Raw genomic sequence first — 19,971 nt, 5'->3', positions numbered from 1 at the left:
ATTAAAACAAAAATAGAAAAATACAGAAAACAAAGGCCATTCCAGGCCCAAGTACCTTAGGAGAAAAATGCCAACATGGATGTTTTTCGCACTTAAATATCTAGATAGTAATTATCCTATCTATTTCTTATAAAATAAGGGACAATCAGATTATTGTTCACCTACCCCTTTACCCTCAATACCTAACTCAATCTTATTTTATAAGTGCATTTGTGAACTTATGTTCAAATATTTTCTTGATAACTAATTAGTTCTACAAATGTTGGTTAATTTAGCAGAATCATATTTCACATACCATAAATTCTTTCACTTGTTATCTAGGCAGAAGGAAACACTTACATAGACAGAATTAAAGCCAACATAATATATTTTTAAGATACTTTTGAGAGAAGAAATTAGTATATTATGTAAACTCCTGAGGCAATATATTTAATATAGACAGCCTCTTCCTCTCCCTAATATCTAAAAATATTAACAAATGAGATATTTAGCACAGCTCTTCAAAAATCTTTTATACACACTTTCCATCATATTAAAATCAAAGAGGAAAAAAAACAAGGAAATTTGGTGAGAGCACACAATCTAATCCTAAAATAGCCATTTTCTAACTGTGCTCTTTTTACAGGAATAAACCACAACACAACCAAGTTTACGGACTCCAGTAAAACTACCAAAGTGACTCAAACTATGATTCATAAATAAGGTCTTTGTGAGCTAAAAAACACCATAAGAAACTCACAGGTGTGTGTTCCATTAACAACCTAAAGATATGTTTCAACTAGTAAGTAACAATTTCATTATAGTCTGTAAAAACCCATGACAATGGATGAGCACATTTGCCTAACTATGATAGGTAACTAAAACACTCCTCCAGAACATTTTAAACTAAAGTTAATGTGACACCAACCACACATGTTCAGCCCTTGGCTAACTTGGCTGTAATTTAAAATCTGTCACAGGTTAAATCCTCCACCCTGCCACTCCATGTATATACCTAGGATGTCTCTTCCCCAATCTTTAAGCCAACTCCCATATTAATATTTAGAAAATAGTTTGGAAGAAAAATCTACTAAATATAAAACCTCTAAATTAAAAAACACATGAATTACTTCTGTGTCACAGATGGATTAAAACAGATGAAGAAATTACTAAGATTTTTAAAATAAGTTGTGTGTTGTTTTCTTTGTTAGACTCAAAGACATCTACAGACTTGCAACTTTGTTGTTGAAGTTAGATCCTGAAGCCCTTCACAGTCAGGTTCCTAAAAAATACTTTGATGGAAATATTTAACTTACTTATATTCTGGGCAAATGCCAAAATGAGATAGAACTAAATGTAACTGCTAAGTTTAAAAATAACTCTAGTAGCTCTCTGAGATTTGTCTGCATGAGAACTGTTCTTCTCCCCCCCCCAAAAACAAAACAAAACCACCCACATGAAACTTTAGAGACTCTGCAGAACAATAGCCTATCAAAATATCAAAGTACACGACCTAAGGCCAAAAGGCACAGAAACCATGCCACTGTCCTCCCTATCAAGCCAAGCTAAGAAGGCTGACTGAAAGGCTCACTAATTAATATTACATGTGATCTCTGCCAGCAGCAGCAGGTCCAACCTTCAAACACTGATTCAAAAAACCAGACAGAGATTCAAACACAAGTTGTGACAAATAGCCCTAACCTTTATTCCCTCCATTTGTATGACACAGCACCAAATGCAAACGAAGAACAATTTGTATTCCTTCTACCCCCTCTACAAATATGAACCGCTTACACAACAAAAGAACATTATCACACGCCTATCACTTATTCTACCCCATTCCACAGCTGTTTCCCTCTCCCTGAGGAAAGTGCAATTGTGAAGTTCTGTTTTTAAGTGATTAGAGAATAAGGGCTTTTAAGGAATAAAGAATATTCAAGAATAAAGAATAAGTGTGTTTAATCAAGAAGAGTGTCTATCTTGCACAGACAAGAAGGAACAGAGCTAGAAAACATTTCCCTTTCTAGTGACCTTATCCATCCAGATTTTTTAAAGAAAGGTCTGGAATTTATAGTAGGAAAAGAAGTACAAACATTAGAAGCTTTCTTGGACTTCACATTCTCAGGTTACACTTCTGGCAATGACAGCTGAGTTTCTAATGTAAGGTCAGTTAAAGAATCCCCTGAATAATGCAAGATTTCTAACCTACTAAAATGTTTTGTCCCTCATTTCCTAGCAATAGAGAATTGATTCTCCTCGATTTTGGACAGAGAATGGATTAGGAATTAAACATTTCATTACCTCAGTCATAAATAAAAACATTTTTAGAGATGAGAGGGAGCATTTAATCTACTCTTAACATTTTAGATAGGAAAACAAAGTTGAAATAGCTGAATGACTTATCCAAGGTCACAGAGCAGGCTTGATGGAACCCAGGAACAAAGCCAGTTTATGCTGAGCCCCAGCCCAACACACTGAGGTGATATCTTGTTCATTTTTACCTCCTAGTCTAGCTCTTTAATCATGGCACAACATCCCGAAGTAACACTCTCTTCTAAAAAGCATTTCTATCAGAATGTCTTCTTACACTCAATGAGATCAAAAGGAAACTCCCTACCACATAAAACTGGGCTTACTAGAATTGTCTTGGTTGACTTAATTACAATTTAGTCAACTGGGCATAGAACAGGCAGTAACTTTATTTTACAAATTTTTCCCCCACCTCAATTTCCTAATTCCTTCTTGTTCATAAGAACTAAAATTTCTATATCATAGATTTTCCTCTATCCAACCGGAGCCAACAACAAAAAGAAGGAAGAAAAAAAGCAATAAATCAAGAGGTAGGAGACGTTCAATCTAACAAGTGATTGTCTTCATTTCTTAATTCAAGTATTTAATTTCATCCATTTCAGCAGCTAAGAAGTGTACATAATAGCCTTCCCTGACATCATGATACTAGCACAAATAAAACGTCACACTCTAAAGTAGAAAGCTAGCTTCACAAAGCAAAGGCCATGGAAAGGCTGACAAAAGAACACCAAGAGCAACGAAGAGGGTGAGGAGCCCTCTCCAGGCCACCACCCACCATTCACTATTTCTGAACAGTCCCAACCTTCCTTGGAAACCCACACTGAGATGTACTCAAAGTCAGCGAATTAGAGAGCTCACTTAATCTTAAACCAGGAAATGAGTCCTGATCCAAGTAAATGTAAAACTCCAAGAATGTAGTAGCAACTGGAAATAACCACGAATAAAGTTAAAGACATATACATTCTCACTAGATTTATGGCCAATTAAAGCTAACCATCCTCTTCCGGGGTCATACTACAGTCCTTTAAACTCAGTTATTTGTGAGTATTCCTCCTAGAAAAGCTTTTCTTCTTTGGATTCCATTACCCAACATTACCCTTCATCTTCTACATTTCTGTTCAGGCCTCAATTTCCATATCATATTCTTACGTTTTCTACTCCCTGGATTTCCTAAGATTCTGTCCCCAGATCATTTTCCCCTCAATTATTCCCTTACCAATCTCATTAATAACTCCCAAATATGTGCCTCTCATCCTGATTTTTTCTTCATGAGCTACAGGCTCACATTCCCTACAGTCTTCTAGACCTTTTGCATGTGAATAGTCAACTGTGTACCTCAAACTGAACATGTTCAAACCATCTAAATTCATCTCCATGGCATTAACATTCTCCTAGTCACTTCTAGGTGACCTAGAAATCTCATAGTTACAATTGGCTCTTCCTTCCTTTCCCCTGAACATTACATACAATCCAATACTATACTTCTTAACTGAATCACAATTCTGTTCACTGCTTTCCATTTCCACTGCTGTTACCTTAATTTCCCTCTCACTTTCACTCTCCTGGTCAAAAAGAAAACAGCTTTCTAACTATTCTGCCCATCTGTCATTCTAATCTGGTGGTACCAAGCAAGATGGACTGGTTCCCCCAGTCATATCACTTCTCTTCCTCATTTGATGGGATTTCATTTAATGGGAAATATATATCAATCCCTTAGCCAGGCATGTCTTAAAAACCATTTTGAGTAGCCAAAGCTAATGAAAGTGCTAAAGCAGAAGGCCTAAAGGACGCAATTTCCTACTCTATTTGTGACATCTCAATAGTGCTTCTAAAACTTGATACAAGTCACCTGGAGGGCTTGTTAAAACACAGATCCCTGGGCAAGTTCCCAAAGATTCTGACTCACTGGGTCTGGAGTGGAGAGAGATGCATTTCTAGTAAGTATATGCTGCCAATATTGCTTTGAGTAGCTCTGATATAGATTATACTCCATCTTAAAATGTTTGTAGCAGCCATGCACATTGTTCTTCTTCCTATCCCAATGCTCTTCTGTCACTATTCTCTGCCCCAAGGCCATGTGCTTAAGAGATGGCACCAGGCCCTGATTTTAAAGCCTTTCTAGTGATTGGGTTAAGCATGAAACATAATATGACATATGATTTTGGCCAGTGAGCCAACGAGGATAGTTTGCCAAAGGAGTTTGAAGAAAGGCATTCCTCACTGAGAAAAAGAAACACATGAGAAGAAATAGTACCTTTTCCACCCCTGGACATAATGAGTATGTGTCCACCTCTCACCCCCAGTTTCTTCTGCCATTTAGTGACCTTAAAGGAAACTGAACCAAGAATGAGATAGATATGTTTAAGAGAGCGGAAGGAAGGAAAGACTTATGCAGTCTTTGTACTGAATGAACCAATCCTGGAATATCCTACTTCAAGATTCATGTGATACAAGTCCCACATTTTTTAAGCCAACTGAGTTGGTATTTTTCTGCTCCATGAAATTAAAAGCATCCTAACTATTATAAGTGAGTTCCAAATACACATCTCAAGTATCATTCAACACTTAGAGAAGGGCAGGCAGAAACAACAAGAAAAAATTAGAAGTTAACAGCCTAGTGTGAATTCTAAAATCATAAGAATCATCCCAACCTCCAAGAAACCTGATCCCTCAGCCCCCAGAGGGATCAAACTCTGTAACTTTAGCTTCTGCTATTTTGGGAGTGGCATTCCTAGTGTTCTAGGTGGTAGCTTCTGAAAATTCAAAGAGGCCTTCCTTTATACCACAACTCTTATGTGAAGGTTTTAATCACCCCTCCATCTGCACTGTATCAAACACCTCCCAAATTTTAATTCTTTGCTTAGATGTCTGTCTGCAATATTTTAAGGGAACAAGCCATATTATGTTATTCAACTCCACCCCCCCCCCCCCAAACACCTACTTTATCACCTGGCATACAGTACAGGCACCTGATCATGTATAAATAAACTGGAGATCAAGACTCAAATTCTTATATTAGTGGCTTGAGTAGCGCCTAATATAGCATTTGTCAGAGTTAAGTTTAAATGTAACCTCCTCCTAGAAATCTTTCTAAACTAAGCAAAGTTGGCATTACATGCTCACATGGTAGATCCTTGTACCACTCCTTTATAACATCATACTTTAAAAAATGTATTCAATGTCTACTTACCCAACAAATTACAGTCTCTATTTTGTTCACTGCTGTATTCCCACTGCCTAAAACAGAGCTTGAGACATAGTAAATACTCAAGTAATTCTCATTAAATAAATGAGGAAGGGCCTATTATGATAGTTATGTGCTGGGTACAGATATAGAAAATAGAGTCCAATCTCATGAAGGTAGTGCCTAATAAGGCCAAACAGAAAGTACTTAAGAGCCATTTCTGGTCATGGGGAAAGGAGGGCTAAGAAAAGTATGGACTATATCCTGAGTACTTGAAGCCCCTAAAGCTTCTCAAGCAGAGGCTGGTTTTATTAGTCCAGTATCAGGAACGTGGTCAAAGAAATTCTAAAATGGTAAGCAATCTAGACAAAATGACCTCTAAATTTCTTTTCAATTTTTATTATCCTATATAAATGTTAGGGTAATGTTTTCACTAACTCTAGAAATTAAACAAAATTGGGCAATTATATTTAGGTTTAGCCTGAATTAGGAAAATGTTTAATAAATGTTTTTTGATAACAAAAAATGGTACCAGGCTTTTGAGAACTGCTCCAATACGTTAGCACTGAATATGCAGAGGCACTTGCTAATTGAGATTTTTGCTAATCACGCACTGCTTACTTTAAAAAATTTTAACTGTTAGAATTTATACGTAAACCGGACTTCTCTTTAGAATAACCTTGCTCTCATACAATAAAGTAGCTCTTAAAGTCTAAAAAATAAAAAACAGAAACAGAAAATATCACTTCTAGAAAACAGAACATTCAGAAGAGATGTGTCAACTAATTAACACTTTGCATTAAATTTAATGGGTAATAAGAAAGAAGGTATGCCAAGGGGCCTATCACACTAATTTGCTGAGAGGAGGGAAAAGGGATACAACATAAAATCACCATCAAGGACCAAAAAGTTATTGGGCAGGCCTGCCCTGTAATTTTATAAATGTGCACTTTGATTAAACTCTTAAGTTCAGAAAGGCTTTAAGGTCAGTGAGTGAGTCCAATTCCCTTATCTTGAAGATGAAATTGGAGGGGGGGAGTGCGAGGGGTGCTGACTTGTCTAAGGATATGGTGGTAGTCCTAAACTGGAGTCCCCTTATAGTTAAGGAAGATTGCCTGGTGCACCGCTCTCCAACCTGGAGGAAGGTCTCCACTTTCTTGTTACAGTGCATTTACATGGTTTACCAACTCCAGCTATATGCTACCAACTCTGAATGAAAACTGACAAAAACCCAACTACGTCTATTGTGTGAGGTTATGATGTGAGGTTAAAACTACCTATCAGAATAAGCATTCCCTTATGCTCTTCAACTTTTCCTTCTATATAGTTTATTATCTGGGCAATAAAAAAATCAAAGAAAGCTTTTATGCACTCTATGAATATTTTACTACCAAGGCTAAGCATTTTACTATTGGCATAAATGAACCCAAAACAGTGCATAGAATTGTGTTATTCTGTTTTCCTGCACTCTTTGGAAGTTTAAAAATTCTAGGCAGAGTTATAACATAAAGGAAACATCACATCAGACTTTGCCAGGGCATCAACCAGAGAAAAACACAAATGCCAATCACCTTGTCTGCAGGTCTCCATAGCCCAGGAGCAAGTGGTGTTATTGTTAAAGGGAGGATTATTAATTGTTAAAACTATCCTACAATAGTATTTTTCACAATTTAGTGACTCATAATTAAAAAGTGGGTTAAGCATAATATGACTATTTCATGTATATGAATACAATGAATAGTATTTTTTAAGCTACAAGTGAATCAGAGAAACTGGGGACTCTCTTGATTTATATACAAAAAAATAACAAATATCTAGAAGTGTTTGGGAAAATGAAACACTTTCTTGTTTATGTAAGTTAACTAGGACAACACAGCCAGTTTCTCCACAGTTCTCAAAAACAATCCTTAATTATCAAAATGGTTTGGGGGCACAATCAATTTCATTTGGCAATGACTGAGGAAAATAAACAATGGGACTGTTGGCAGAGGCAGAACTTGAGCCCTAGACAATTTCTGTGCAACAAACTAAAGGAGATGCCTGCATCACCAATCAACAGAACTGGGAAACAGCTTTCAAATAAAGTATTATCCCCTTTCTTGCACATAAGCCCAATAAAAAAACACAAAGTTTAATTTTCTTTCAGTAGCTTAGCAAGCCGATTTTCAAAGACTTTAATAAGTTATTAACAAAAAGATGAATGCCTGGTAGTAGAATTTTAGAGGTCTAAGACATATAGTTTCAACTAATAGTCATTGTGCCTGAACAACCCGTTAAATTACCCAAGATGTCCACAATTCAAATACTATTATTATATCAAACTTAAATATATTTCAGAAAAGAAACTATAGGCTGTGCCAAAAGGACACCAGCCTTTAGAAAAACTTCAGCTTCTAAAGAGATCCTAGGCAATTAAAAGGTGGTAAGTGAATTTCCTCATTCACTAAATCCCAAACCCACAGAGGATCTTCCCCACAATTTTATTCTAATATTGCTGGAAATTTGTCCACTGGCATAAATACTAGATATCAAAAGGAACAGCATTATGAAAAATTAGCACAGATAATCCAGAATCGGTTTGAGTTCCAAATATTTGTTTATATTAACTTTTCAATAATGGATATATCTGACTTTCTGGGAACTCCTGCACTTCCACAAAAAGTACCAAGTACAACTTGATGGAAAACTACAGTACATTATTCTTTTACCTAGAACATTTTCATTATTAGGTCAACTGATGTTCCTCACATAAAATTAAGTATTTTATTAATTAAAGTTACTACAACTATCTATGAAGAAAAAAATAACACAGACAGAATGTGTGAATCCATATTACAAGAAAACACCTACTGTCCAAATATTAACATTTTAAAGTAATTTCCTCTTAAAGTTATTTTTCAATTTATCTTCAGAATATTAAAATGGCATTACTGAGAATTGTACCAGCTAGTATTTCTTATTTCTCTGATGTTCCTTCTCAGTTTCTTTTTTTCCTCAGTTGGCTTTCACAAATGAAAATCATCCATCTTACTAGAAGAAAGACTCAGTTATCAAGAACAAAGAATTAAGAGATTAAACATTGGAAAACAAAGTTTTCATCAGCTCAACTCTTTTGAGTTTCTTTTAATTTTCCATTTATAACTGTGACTCTGAATTTAACTAAATCCCTCACTTTCTAGCAACATAATGAATTCTAAGCCACATCTTTAAAAAATGAGGAGTATGCCTTAGTCATTACTTTGCCATCTCTAGTCCTGCCTCAAATCCATGCCACAATCCCCCTGAGCTAACAGCATCCTAGTCCTCTAAGTAATCAACAACAGGCTAAATTTGGTTTTAGGATTGAAAAGAACCAGGCCAAGGTCTGACCTCCACAACCTGGCCTAGAATGTTTCTCATCCCTGTATTCATCTGAGACCCCTCTAGTTAAAATTAGCTCAGCTAATCCTCCCTGGCTAGCTTTCATCTACCAAACAAGCATCACCAAAAGTCATAAAAAGAGAATTCCAACAAATGGGAAAGTTGACGGGCCTCAAATATTTTTTAACACAGAGATACTCAAATGGCTTCCCCTGAAATATAAGAAAGTACTTCAATTTAAGAACATTAAGAGATATGTTTATATAATTTAGATAGATAATGGTCTGTTAAAAACAGCTGGGAAAAAAAAGTTCCTCTAATATTATAGTATGAGTACATAACATGGCCTTAGCTGGCTGGATGACAATAGCCCCTGCACCATTTATAAGACTCAAATCATGTAGGGAGACTATCCCATAGCAATATGACTTTTAAAAAAGCAAAATCCCAAATGAGACAGAATGAAAAACTTGGCAAAAAGTCACAGCTGCTGATTACCCCAATACCTCCAACAGTGATAAGAAGCCCCTTCTCACTCAGCTTGCACTTATATTTATTTACGATACTTGAGGGCCCTGAAACAACCCCCCTCAAGGGAAGAAAACTAACAAATTGAGAAGTAATATTACAGGCAAGCAGAAGGTAACCTGAGGGCAGAATACACCAAACTAGGGTATTATGCCCTAGAACCAGTAAAGAAGGGTCTTCCTATGAAAAGGAATCTTAAGTGCCCGAAGAACATAGACTTGGGAGATGCCCGAAGAAAACTGAACCTTCTTTTGGTCAAGGAATACATACTGACATTAAGTAGTCAGTCTTAATGTCTATCTCCTGTCTATCGACATTAAGTAGTTTTATTAATTGAACACTTTTACCTCATAACATGGTTAAAGCACTTGAGAATGGAGATGCCCAGCTTTCCTATAAAAAGCACACAGCCTAGATTTGGGGGAAGAGATTCAAGCCAAGTGTAGCAGCCCCAATTTTCAGGAAATTAAAAAACAGATGTATACAACACATCTTCTGAGTTTCAAGTTTCCACCATAAGGAATACATGGGAAATCCCAATACAGTATAATGCACTTTGTAAGCACTCAAAAATTTTGTTGTTGACTGGACTGAAACAAAAACTGTCACCAACTATGTATTTATATCACTGTAAAGCTCCTCCCCTATACCCCACACTTCTTTTGTTGTTGTTGTTAAACATATCAATTCCCATGTGTTGGGGGCCTGCAAGAGGAAAATAAAGATCTGTCACACCTGCCTTGTTTCTATTTATTTCTGTTAATGACATGTGGTTATCCTTATGGAGACCATGCTATCTGAAAGACCACTGTCATTTTAAGAAAAAAAGGTAAAAATTTTTGGCCATCTAGTAAATTCACATAATTCATCTTATTTCTCAATAAACCTGTGGCATAAGCAGTAATACTCAGTTTTTATATAAGTAGAAAATGAGGTTCAGAAAAGCTGTGTAAGGTCACCTCTTAGCAAAAGGGTTCAAACCTAAGTCCATACCGTTTTATCTTTCTCAACATTTATGTAATCTTGAGAGGTGTTATTAAAAACACACACAAAACTACAACCAAAAATGTAGGCTAACCTACTAAAAAGTACATAGAAAGTGCTGAGTCTCTCATTTATCATCCACGACATTCTTTTAGAGCATCAACCACTTCAGGATACTCTATTTCCCCCAGGGATATGATACTATCTTTGCCCAGAGGGAACTGACAGTCTAGTTGGAGAAACAGGCCATTAGATAAGTGTTTAATGTAAGAGGCAAAAAGTATTGGAAAGGACAAAGATTTTAGACACATCTACACGTATGAATTTCAATGCTTACTAGCTGTGAATTTTGGACAACATACTTAATTTCCTCAGCTGTAAGGTCATGGAAATAATCTGCTACCTTGCAAGGCTCTTGTAAAGCTTAAATGAGACAATGTATGAAAACAGGAGCCTAATAGTTGTTCAATCTTTCCCCTATAAGTGGCACAACCTAAGTATCAATGAGTGGTAATATCAATAAGTGCTACAACAAAGATCAAAACTTTGATCTACTACAAAAAAAATTCAAAAACAAAAATCCCTGTCCTTACCATTGAAAACTGATCTGTGGAGACAGCCAAGTCATTAGCCAATTAGGTTTATCATTTATAGGAGCAACAGAGTTAATTAAACATGTAAAGGGTTTACACTTGAAGTACAAAATTTAAACAACCATAAACAGGAACACAATCATGTTAATTTGGGGGGATATCATCTCTGTGCAAAACTGCCAATTTAAAAGGAAAACTACCACTTAAAGCAAAAGTGTATTGCAATTAATGCAGTGCTGGACTGAGTCAAGGAACAGTAGTCTGAATAAGTCTAACTTAGTTAATAGTAATGTACCTATGATAACGTCTTAGTTTTGACAAATGTGCCACTTTCCTATAAATTTAAAAGTATTCCAAGATAAAAGCTTATTTTTTTAAAAAGTAGATGACAACAGTCACAGCCACTCTTAGGTATTTCCACTTGATTTAGAATCTCCTGAAGACAGCCATTAACAGTAAAGGCTGTGAAATCAGGCAAGGTGCACCATCTTTGCCAGCTATTCTAAAGCACAATGACAAGGAACAGCTGGAGTTTAGTATTGTTAGCTTTTAAAGAGAAGTGACTTGTCCACTTTTACCTAGCATATTCTTGCAAAATACTGGTTTTCTGGGAATTAAATTTTGTTGTTGCTATTACAAAACCAGCAAATTTCTAACACTTACTTCTGCCTTGCTATTTTTGACTAAGACATTTATTCAATAAGTATGTACAAAGCATTCCTCACCACATATAAAGGTATAACATGAATTTGAAAGTCTAATAAGTGACATTTCTGAGCGAGGCATGCGTCCCCCTCTGTTTCCATAATAAGGCAGGCCATCAAATTCTCGTTTTTATACAAAACTCAAAGAAGAGCTAATAAAGTGATGTAAAATTCACTAGGGAATTTTTATTCCCTGGGTCAAATGAGGGCCACTACTGACACAATTTTTTTTAAGTATATCTACATTTATTAAGAGTCGCATTAAGTGGTTGTGAAGTTTTACTAGCTGTGTGTTCAACAAGATGGCTGAAGCTTTCACACACTGGGGTCTGCAAGAAAAGGGTTTACTTGCATTCCAGAAGGCAAATTCTATGCTATAAACTGGTGACAGAGGTTTAAGATAGCACCAGTTTCAAAGTGTACAAGGTACACACCCATACACGCAATGTTACTGCTTAAATCAGTTGAGAGTAATTCCCTTACCCCTTCTGAATATACATGTAGAATTTAGAGGGTAATTTTCAAATTTCAAAGAAAGAAACCTTAATAATCTTTGCAGATTTTAAAGAAGGGAAAAAAAAATAAACACAGCAATGCAGCAAAGTCATTTCTGGTGAAATGACCTCCAGCTTCTATGAGCTGCTCTGGGTTTCGCAATAAATGAATCTGAGACTCAAACCAAGTACACAAACGGAGTAGGAGCTGAGAACACTAAAGCTTCCCCCAACAGTCCTGGCAAAACCCACCTGCCTTCCTCAGCACTCCCAGTTCCCCATTTTGTCCGCGCGCACGCACGCACGCAGGAAAAGAAAACAGATTAATCAGCAGCCAAAATCCTGTTTTATCATCATTTACAGCCACTATCTCTAGGAGTCAGAGTGCTACTTACTAGCCTGATTTCAGGGAGTGAGAACTAAACCCAGCAGAACACAAGGGTATACATTACACGTATCTGAAAGGCCAGCCCAGCAGCTCAAGGAAGAAGCTCAATTGTCAATTTAACGAAAAGGGTTTCGCAAATAGAAACCCTTAAAAGAGCATTTCCACTTCCAAACTACCCACCAACCCTCTCGAGTGCCGGTACCCAAATTCAGCTGAAGCAACCCAGGAGATAAGAAGCGTGTCTTACCTTGTACAAATCTCGACATTTTAGGGTTTTCTTAAAATACTCTGGTTTATATATATATGTGTTAATCTCTAGAGAAGTCACGCTATCAGGTAGTGATTTCCTCCCCTGCTTTAACAACCGACGTGCTCTTTCTCCTCTTCCTATGTTTAGCCACTTAAGCGAGTATTTATTCAAAGCGATGAAAACTGCTTCCAAAAAAGAAAAAAAAAAGAAAAAGAAAAAAAAAGAGAAAAAGAAAAGAAAAAGGAAAACCTCCTCCACTTCCAAAGACAGAAACTTGGTGCGACTGTCTGCTAACTCCTGCCTACACTGCGCTCCTGACACAAATGAGGTCCAACTGGAGACTCCCAGGAAAGGTAAAATCACACGAACTTAAATTTCATCAATGAAAGAGGCGGACCTACAGCGGCTATTTCACCGCCCCCGGGTCCCCACGCCCTCCAGGGCTGGGCAGCAGCTGGCACTGGCGGGCCGCACTCGCGGCTCTCCCTCCCCTCGACACTGTCCAGCCTCCCCGCCAGTTCTCCGCGAAACTGGTCAGCAGCGGCCCCCGCCCAAGCAAGGTTCGGAGAGGCGGCAGAGGCGGGTGAGGCCGGCGGGGCGGGGAGAAGCAACCATTTTTACCAGCCCATAAATATCCTGGGACTAGGAGGTGCTAAGAATTCCCGGTGCGGACGGGCTGGGGCCTCCAGCTCCCCGCCTTCCCTTGGCGAGCGGCGAAAACCCAGCCGCTGCATTTTCCCAGGAAGGAGGGGCCGGAGGCTACATCGCCCCTCCCCCGCAGCTCACTAAGGGGCTGCCCGCGCGGGGAGAACCCGCGGGCCGCCCCGAGTCCGACGGCCTGGAGCCGCAGAAGGCCCCGATCCTCTTCGCACGCACTCCAGCCCCTCCTGCCCAGCGCTGTTCGAAACCCCAAATTCGGCCTCCGGGGCCACAGCGGGTAGAGGAGTGAGGCTCTACACGTCTCCGCGCGAGAAACACACCCTCCTGGGGGGGGTGGGAAGCCCGTCCCCGCCCCTCCCAAACCGCCACGGAGACCCACCTTCCTCCTCTTCCTTTAGCAGCTGGGAAGTTAGGGGCGTTTATGGCGCCCCGGGAAGAACGCTTGCAGGCTGAGAGAATGTCACCTCAGAGGCACCCTTCTCTCTCCCCCTCTCCCCTCACGCATGCACACCTTGAGTCCCTCGCTAGCGGTTGAAGCCCAGCTGTGGACCCCCTCCGCCCACCCAGCTGCTGGCTCCTTACACCTTAAACCCCCCACTTTCTCCTAAATAGTTCCCCTCCCCCTCCATTTGGGGCAGCCCCCTTGATGCGGAAATGTTCCTGCCGGGCAGACGGACAGGAGCAGCCGCCAGTCAGGAGCCGAGGCGGTGCAGGGCCTAGCCAATGAGACGCGCAGAGGTGGCAGGGGGCGGGGCATCTGCGGCCCTAGGAAGTCCTGCAAGGCTAGGCGGGGAGCCAGACTAGGGAATTCCGCGCATGGGATCCGCACCTGAGGTGGCGTGGCAGGGATATTTCACCAGTAAAATAACCAGTTTTCTACAGCTACTTCAGCAAGAGAGTAATTATTTTGCAGTCCATAAAAATGTTCCCGCTTACTAAGGTTGAAGATACCTATCCGGCGGATAGAGCCAGAGCATCCCCCACAGCAACTACCCCCAGAAAGCCCAGGCCTTTCTCACAAACTCTCCTCACAATATCTGGCCTGGGAAGGGTGAAGATGCCTTAAGGAGTAAGCACTGGGGTGTGTGGGGCCCACTAACTGGAGGAGGGATTTAGAGCGTGGAAGAAAGCGCCAAACCAAGGCTCTCCCACCGGAACCACCGCCTCCGGTTCCTCTTCCTGTAGAGATTTCTGCTGTGATGGGCGTTTACGTTTATGACCAAAGTGGACATGGCTTAAGTTACTCCTCAGGAGATGCTTACCTTTTAACAGATTCTTGAAATCCTAAAGGAAAGAGGATGTTAAGAGGTAGGACGTTGGCAGTGGCCAGGGGCTGAAAGAGGGCCCACCCCAGCGTCCTCCACCCCGCCTTGCTGATAAGACTCAGTGCACCAGTCGGTGGGTGTATCTTAGATTTTACCACTCAACCAGCCTACATCAGGACAGATGAATTGTCAGCACTCTCTTAGATGCCTTCAGTAAACCAAGTAACTCTACAAGAGTTTGGACAACATTAATCAACCAAGGTAAAGTGAGAATTTTTAATTGACTTATTCTCTAAACAAACTTTATTTTAGTGCCACATATTTACATGGAAATGTCATTAGATAACACAAGAAAGGCCAGTGATTCATTTGTCATACTAGAGAATGACGACCCTTGTTACTATGTTTCTTATGTGAAATCCAAAAAGATTACACTCAAAAATTTATCAGCTACAAAATAAGTTCCCCAAATAAAACCAGAGATATCTAAAATCCAGATGCTTACATTTTAATAATGGCATTTGGAGACTGAAGATCTTAACCAGAATGCCCACATCTCTTGTGTATGGTAGAGAAATTGTTCCAGCTCTGAATAAGCAGTATTTAACAACAAAATAAAATACCAAATTTGGGCTCCATAGGTGTGCTTAGCCTGCACTAGATAAAGTTAAACAACAATGAAGAGCCCTTAATTATACAAGGTTTATTGTAAGAAGGAAGATCAGTTATTTTCTATCTTTGCAGAAGATTAAGGGAGAGGAAGTGAGTTATAATTGCAGCAAGAGCATTTGGTAATACCTAAGAATGACATCTTGATTTATTAGTAATCGTCTATTGAGATATGGCACCAAAGGATGTTGTACATGTGCTGCCTCAAGAAATCTCCAAAAAAAAAAAGAGTACGTGTCATCAATGGTTAAGTCTATAACCACCCAGATGCTGGCTCTGAAGAGAACACTACAAGCTATATTCCCAAATATTATTTCTAAATAGTACCCAGTAAATGGAATTTCCTTATACAGTGGCTTAGATTTAATCCTGAACCCAGAAAGATTTTGTAAAAGAGCCTCCTACTCCCTCAGAGCCACTAGAAACACCTTCACTTGACAGATCATGTGGGGTTAGGGAAGAAAGATCATGGCCATGGAGCAGTTTCAACCCTATTTATATGTACATATACATTTAATACCTGAAAAATTGTGCCATCTCTCTTTCTCTCGCTCTCTCTGTGTGTGTGTAATCCTTTTTTTCATAATACACTACTATGGAATTACCCCTCGAGTATGATGCTGATATCTGTATCATTAGAAATCTATAACATGGATAAATAGATTTACAGATTAAACCTTGAGAGAAACTTGGGGAAATCTAAAGGAGGGTGGAGATGGGGGTTGGGAAGGGGTGTGTGTGCAAAGAAGAATTGGAATGGATTATAAACTAAAAAGAAGCCTGGAAGCCAATTTTTCACTGGTACCATATGCTACCATCTGAGGATGATATAAATTCTGCCTATAATTTTCTCATTCCTTCTTTCTACTTCTCCATAGAAACTTGAGAAAATTCAGTTTCATTTAACCAATCCCGTGTCCTGGCATGTATAACAACCTTGCCATATAATTTTCTTTTTCTTTACGTTGGAACATTCTACCAACAAGGAGACAATGACTGTTGCCCTATTTCTAAGCATCCTTTTTTGTGCCTTTTTAGATTTAGTGTTTGGCACAGTGTCTGGTACATAGCAAACAGTAAGTGTACACTGAATGACCAGTTTATTGCCACTAAATCTTTTTAACTCGCAGTGTTGTATCCTTTCTCTGCTCTTTGAGAGCTGTAAACAAGATTTTAAAAATTTATATTTAGAGGTATTTGTTTCAGTTACTTCCACCTGAAATATGAACTTGGGCCAAAGTATAAGAGTAGTAGCAGCAAATGCAACATTATGATGACTTTACAGTAAGCTTTTCTAACTACCCACCATAGTCATTATCCAATAAAAGGTGGTTTAGAAATTGCTAAAGTATGAAATAAATGTACAGATCAGTAATGTGTGTGGGTTTGGGGTTTGTTTGTTTTTCTTGTCTATCCTACCCCCATTCCCTACACACAAGAAAATAAAGCAGTGCAGTTTTAGAAAACATGTCAGAGACAAAAAATGTCAGTGTCATGCCCACAGTGTTTAGTCAAGAGACCAGGTAACATTATACACTGGACTGTGGCCCACACTCAGTACACTCAACATTGGCTCCCACCTGTATCCATCTTAATTCGTAGGCCACCTATATGAAGAGGAAAGAGGGGACTACTATTAGAAGTTGCCAGTTACTGACTAGATCTAACAATATGGTATTCACTTGAGTCAAAAGGTAACCAAACAGGGTTAACTGGAAAAAGATATCAAAAAATATCTGAGATAGACTACTAATGAATGAGTAGTCTAAAAAATAAACAATGTTTCCAAATACTTGAGGAAGAGAAAGACTTCATTCTTTCCTGTTGCCAGCACCCCATTGTTAATGAATCAGGAAGTTTGCTGAAACAAGTTATGAATGTAAATTATGACATATCCTTCCATTTGTTCATAGTATGAAATTACATTGGAAGGTTATATAACTTCTGTATCACAACAGTAGCAATTATTTCAAATAACTAAGCTGCTTTAGAAACAGGGTTTCTCACATTACAGATAATTATCTAAAGAGTTGAAAAACCAATCTCCTAGGTAGGTTTAAAATTCATCAGGCTTTCAAGAATGCAGTTTAACTACAACATGCATTATCTTGTTCACATTTATCAATAATTCTTCTCTAGGTTCTCCTCTGAAAGTTGCTTAGAAGACAGGTTCTTACTATGTTATCTCCTGTTTCTCCTGTTCTGCATGTTGCCCAGGGGAAAGTGTTGATAAGGATTGGTGATGCTCATGAAGTTGTATCTCACTCATGTGCCAAACTGCATCTCCAGACCCCCCCTTGGTTGTAGAGATAGAGGAGCTATTTCCTTTGATGAGTAGACCCAGGAATAACTATAAAAAACAACAACACCGTATATTCTCTCAGGGTTTTTAATAAGCATAGGTCATTATGTAATAATTTGGAAATAAAAAGAAAAAACACTAAGAAATAACACATCTCTTACTAAAGTCCTAAGATAGAATAAATATTGTTCTGTTCTGTATTAGATGATGAGGTTACTGATAGTGACTTTGAAATCCTCATGGAGAAGAGATATGAAATAGGAAAGCATTCAGTTTAATTCTATTTTTTCCTCTTTCAAGCATATTAAAGATGCCCTGTTGTGCATTCCATCCAATGTCTTTTGATGGTTTTCCAAACATCTCTGCCTCTGGTCTAGCTTACTAAATTTTCTGCCAGTGCCACCACTGGGAAGCAAAGGAAAAAGAACTTCTGTTTCCTAACTTAGTCTCAAGGAATTTATTTTAAGCATTTCACACCCACCACTCTAACTAAATATTTAAGAGAAGATCCTGAGGATTATTCTTTGAAGGAGGCCTAAATAATGGGTAATTAAATATCATTAAATGTGTAATATAATCAGGGAATAAAAAGTAACAGTAGTCTTTCCTTTCTAGAATGAAAAGGAGAATGTCATATTTAGAGAAAACACCACAGCAAAAAATGTGGTATAATAATGTTAAGTTCTGGTACCATTTTTAACTGACTTTTCAAAAATTTTCAGTAGGGCTTTTCACTTGAGTCAAAAGGTAACCAAACAGGGTTAACTGGAAAAAGATGTGAAATAATACCTGTGAGATGGACTACTGATGATTGGTCTAAAAAAAAAGGAGTTCTTTTTAAAAATATCTTTAGTACTTTTTTTTTTTTTTTTTATGTTTCTGTTGATTTTTTTAAGAGAGAGAAGGGAGAGAGTAAGAGAAACATCAATGTGAGAAACACTGATCGGCTGCCTCCTGTACTCACCCCAACTGCGGATTGAACTCACAACCTGGGAATGTGCCCCAACCCAGAATCAAACCCAGCGACCTTGTGGTGCATAGGACAATGCTCAACCAACTGAGCCAAACCAGCTAGGGGTCTTTAGTAATTTTTTTTTTAAAGGTAATCTAAAAAAAGTAGTTATTTAAAAGAAAACCTATGGGAATAAATGACATAGAGACTAAAAACAAACAATACAAAAGATCAATGAAACCAAGAGCTGGTTCTTTGGAAAGATAAACAAGACTGATGAACCTTTAGCCAGACTCATCAAGAAACAAAGAGAGAGGACCCAAATAAACAAAATCAAAAACGAAAGAGGTGAAGTAACAACTGACCCAACAGAAATACAAAGGATTATAAGAAAATACTATGAACAGCAACTATACACTACCAAGCTGGACAACCTGGACGAAATGGACAAATTCCTAGAAAAATACAACGTTCCAAAACTCAATCAGGAAGAGTCAGAAAACCTGAATAGGCCAATAACTACTGATGAAGTTGAAGCAGTAATCAAAAAACTCCCAGCACACAAAAGCCCTGGTCCAGATGGCTTCACAGGGAAGTTTTACTAAACATTTAAAGAAGAATTAACACCTATCCTCCTCAAACTATTTCAAAAAATCTAAGAGGAAGGAACACTTCCAAACTCTTTTTATGAGGCCAGCATTAGCCTAATTCCAAAACCAGGTAAAGACACTGCAAAGAAAGAAAATTACAGGCCAATAATCCTGATGAACATAGATGCTACAATCCTCAACAAAATATTAGCAAATCAGATCCAGCAATATATTAAGAAGATCATACACCATGACCAAGTGGGATTTATTCCAGGGATGCAAGGCTGGTACAATATTCACAAATCAATAAGCGTGATACATCACATAAACAAATTGAAAGACAAAAATCACATGATCATATCAATAGATGCAGAAAAAGCATTCAACAAAATCCAACACCCATTTTTGATAAAAACTCTCAGCAAAGTGGGAATGGAGGGACCATATACCTCAACATAATAAAGGCCACATATGACAAACCTACAGCGAACATCATACTCAACGGGCAGAAACTAAAACCATTTCCCTTAAGAACAGGAACAAGACAGAGGTGTCCACTTTCACCACTCTTATTCAACATAGTACTGGAAGTCCTAGCCACAGCAATCAGATAAGAATAAAACATAAAAGGCATCGAAATTGGAAAGGAGGAAGTAAAACTCATTATTTGCAGATGACATGATATTGTACATAGAAAATCCTAAAGACTCCACCAAAAAACTATTAGATTTAATAAATGAACTTGGCAAGGTAGCAGGA

General features: G+C 38.3%; 1 protein-coding gene across 3 annotated transcripts in view; it reads right to left on the bottom strand.

Moving 5' to 3' along the window:
* Nucleotides 1-14,101, bottom strand: part of UGP2 (UDP-glucose pyrophosphorylase 2) — a 51,400-nt gene extending 37,299 nt beyond the window's left edge. The window contains exon 1 of one of the 3 annotated variants that reach the window (XM_081157261.1): nt 13,814-14,101. Coding sequence is in view for 1 of the 3 variants with exons in the window: in XM_081157260.1 (XP_081013386.1) it covers nt 12,772-12,790 (19 nt within the window). In the remaining 2 variants the exon portion in view is untranslated. Of the gene's footprint in view, nt 1-12,771; nt 13,761-13,813 lie in introns of those variants that run through there. The other 2 variants (XM_081157262.1, XM_081157260.1) reach the window with 2 other exon arrangements.
* Between the last annotated feature and the right edge of the window lie 5,870 nt (nt 14,102-19,971).

Source organism: Miniopterus schreibersii (assembly GCF_964146895.1).
Source record: "Miniopterus schreibersii genome assembly, chromosome: 13".
Taxonomy (NCBI): domain Eukaryota; kingdom Metazoa; phylum Chordata; class Mammalia; order Chiroptera; family Miniopteridae; genus Miniopterus; species Miniopterus schreibersii.
The sequence above is the reverse complement of the archived record's forward strand: the minus strand, read 5'-3'. Positions and strand labels throughout refer to the sequence as shown.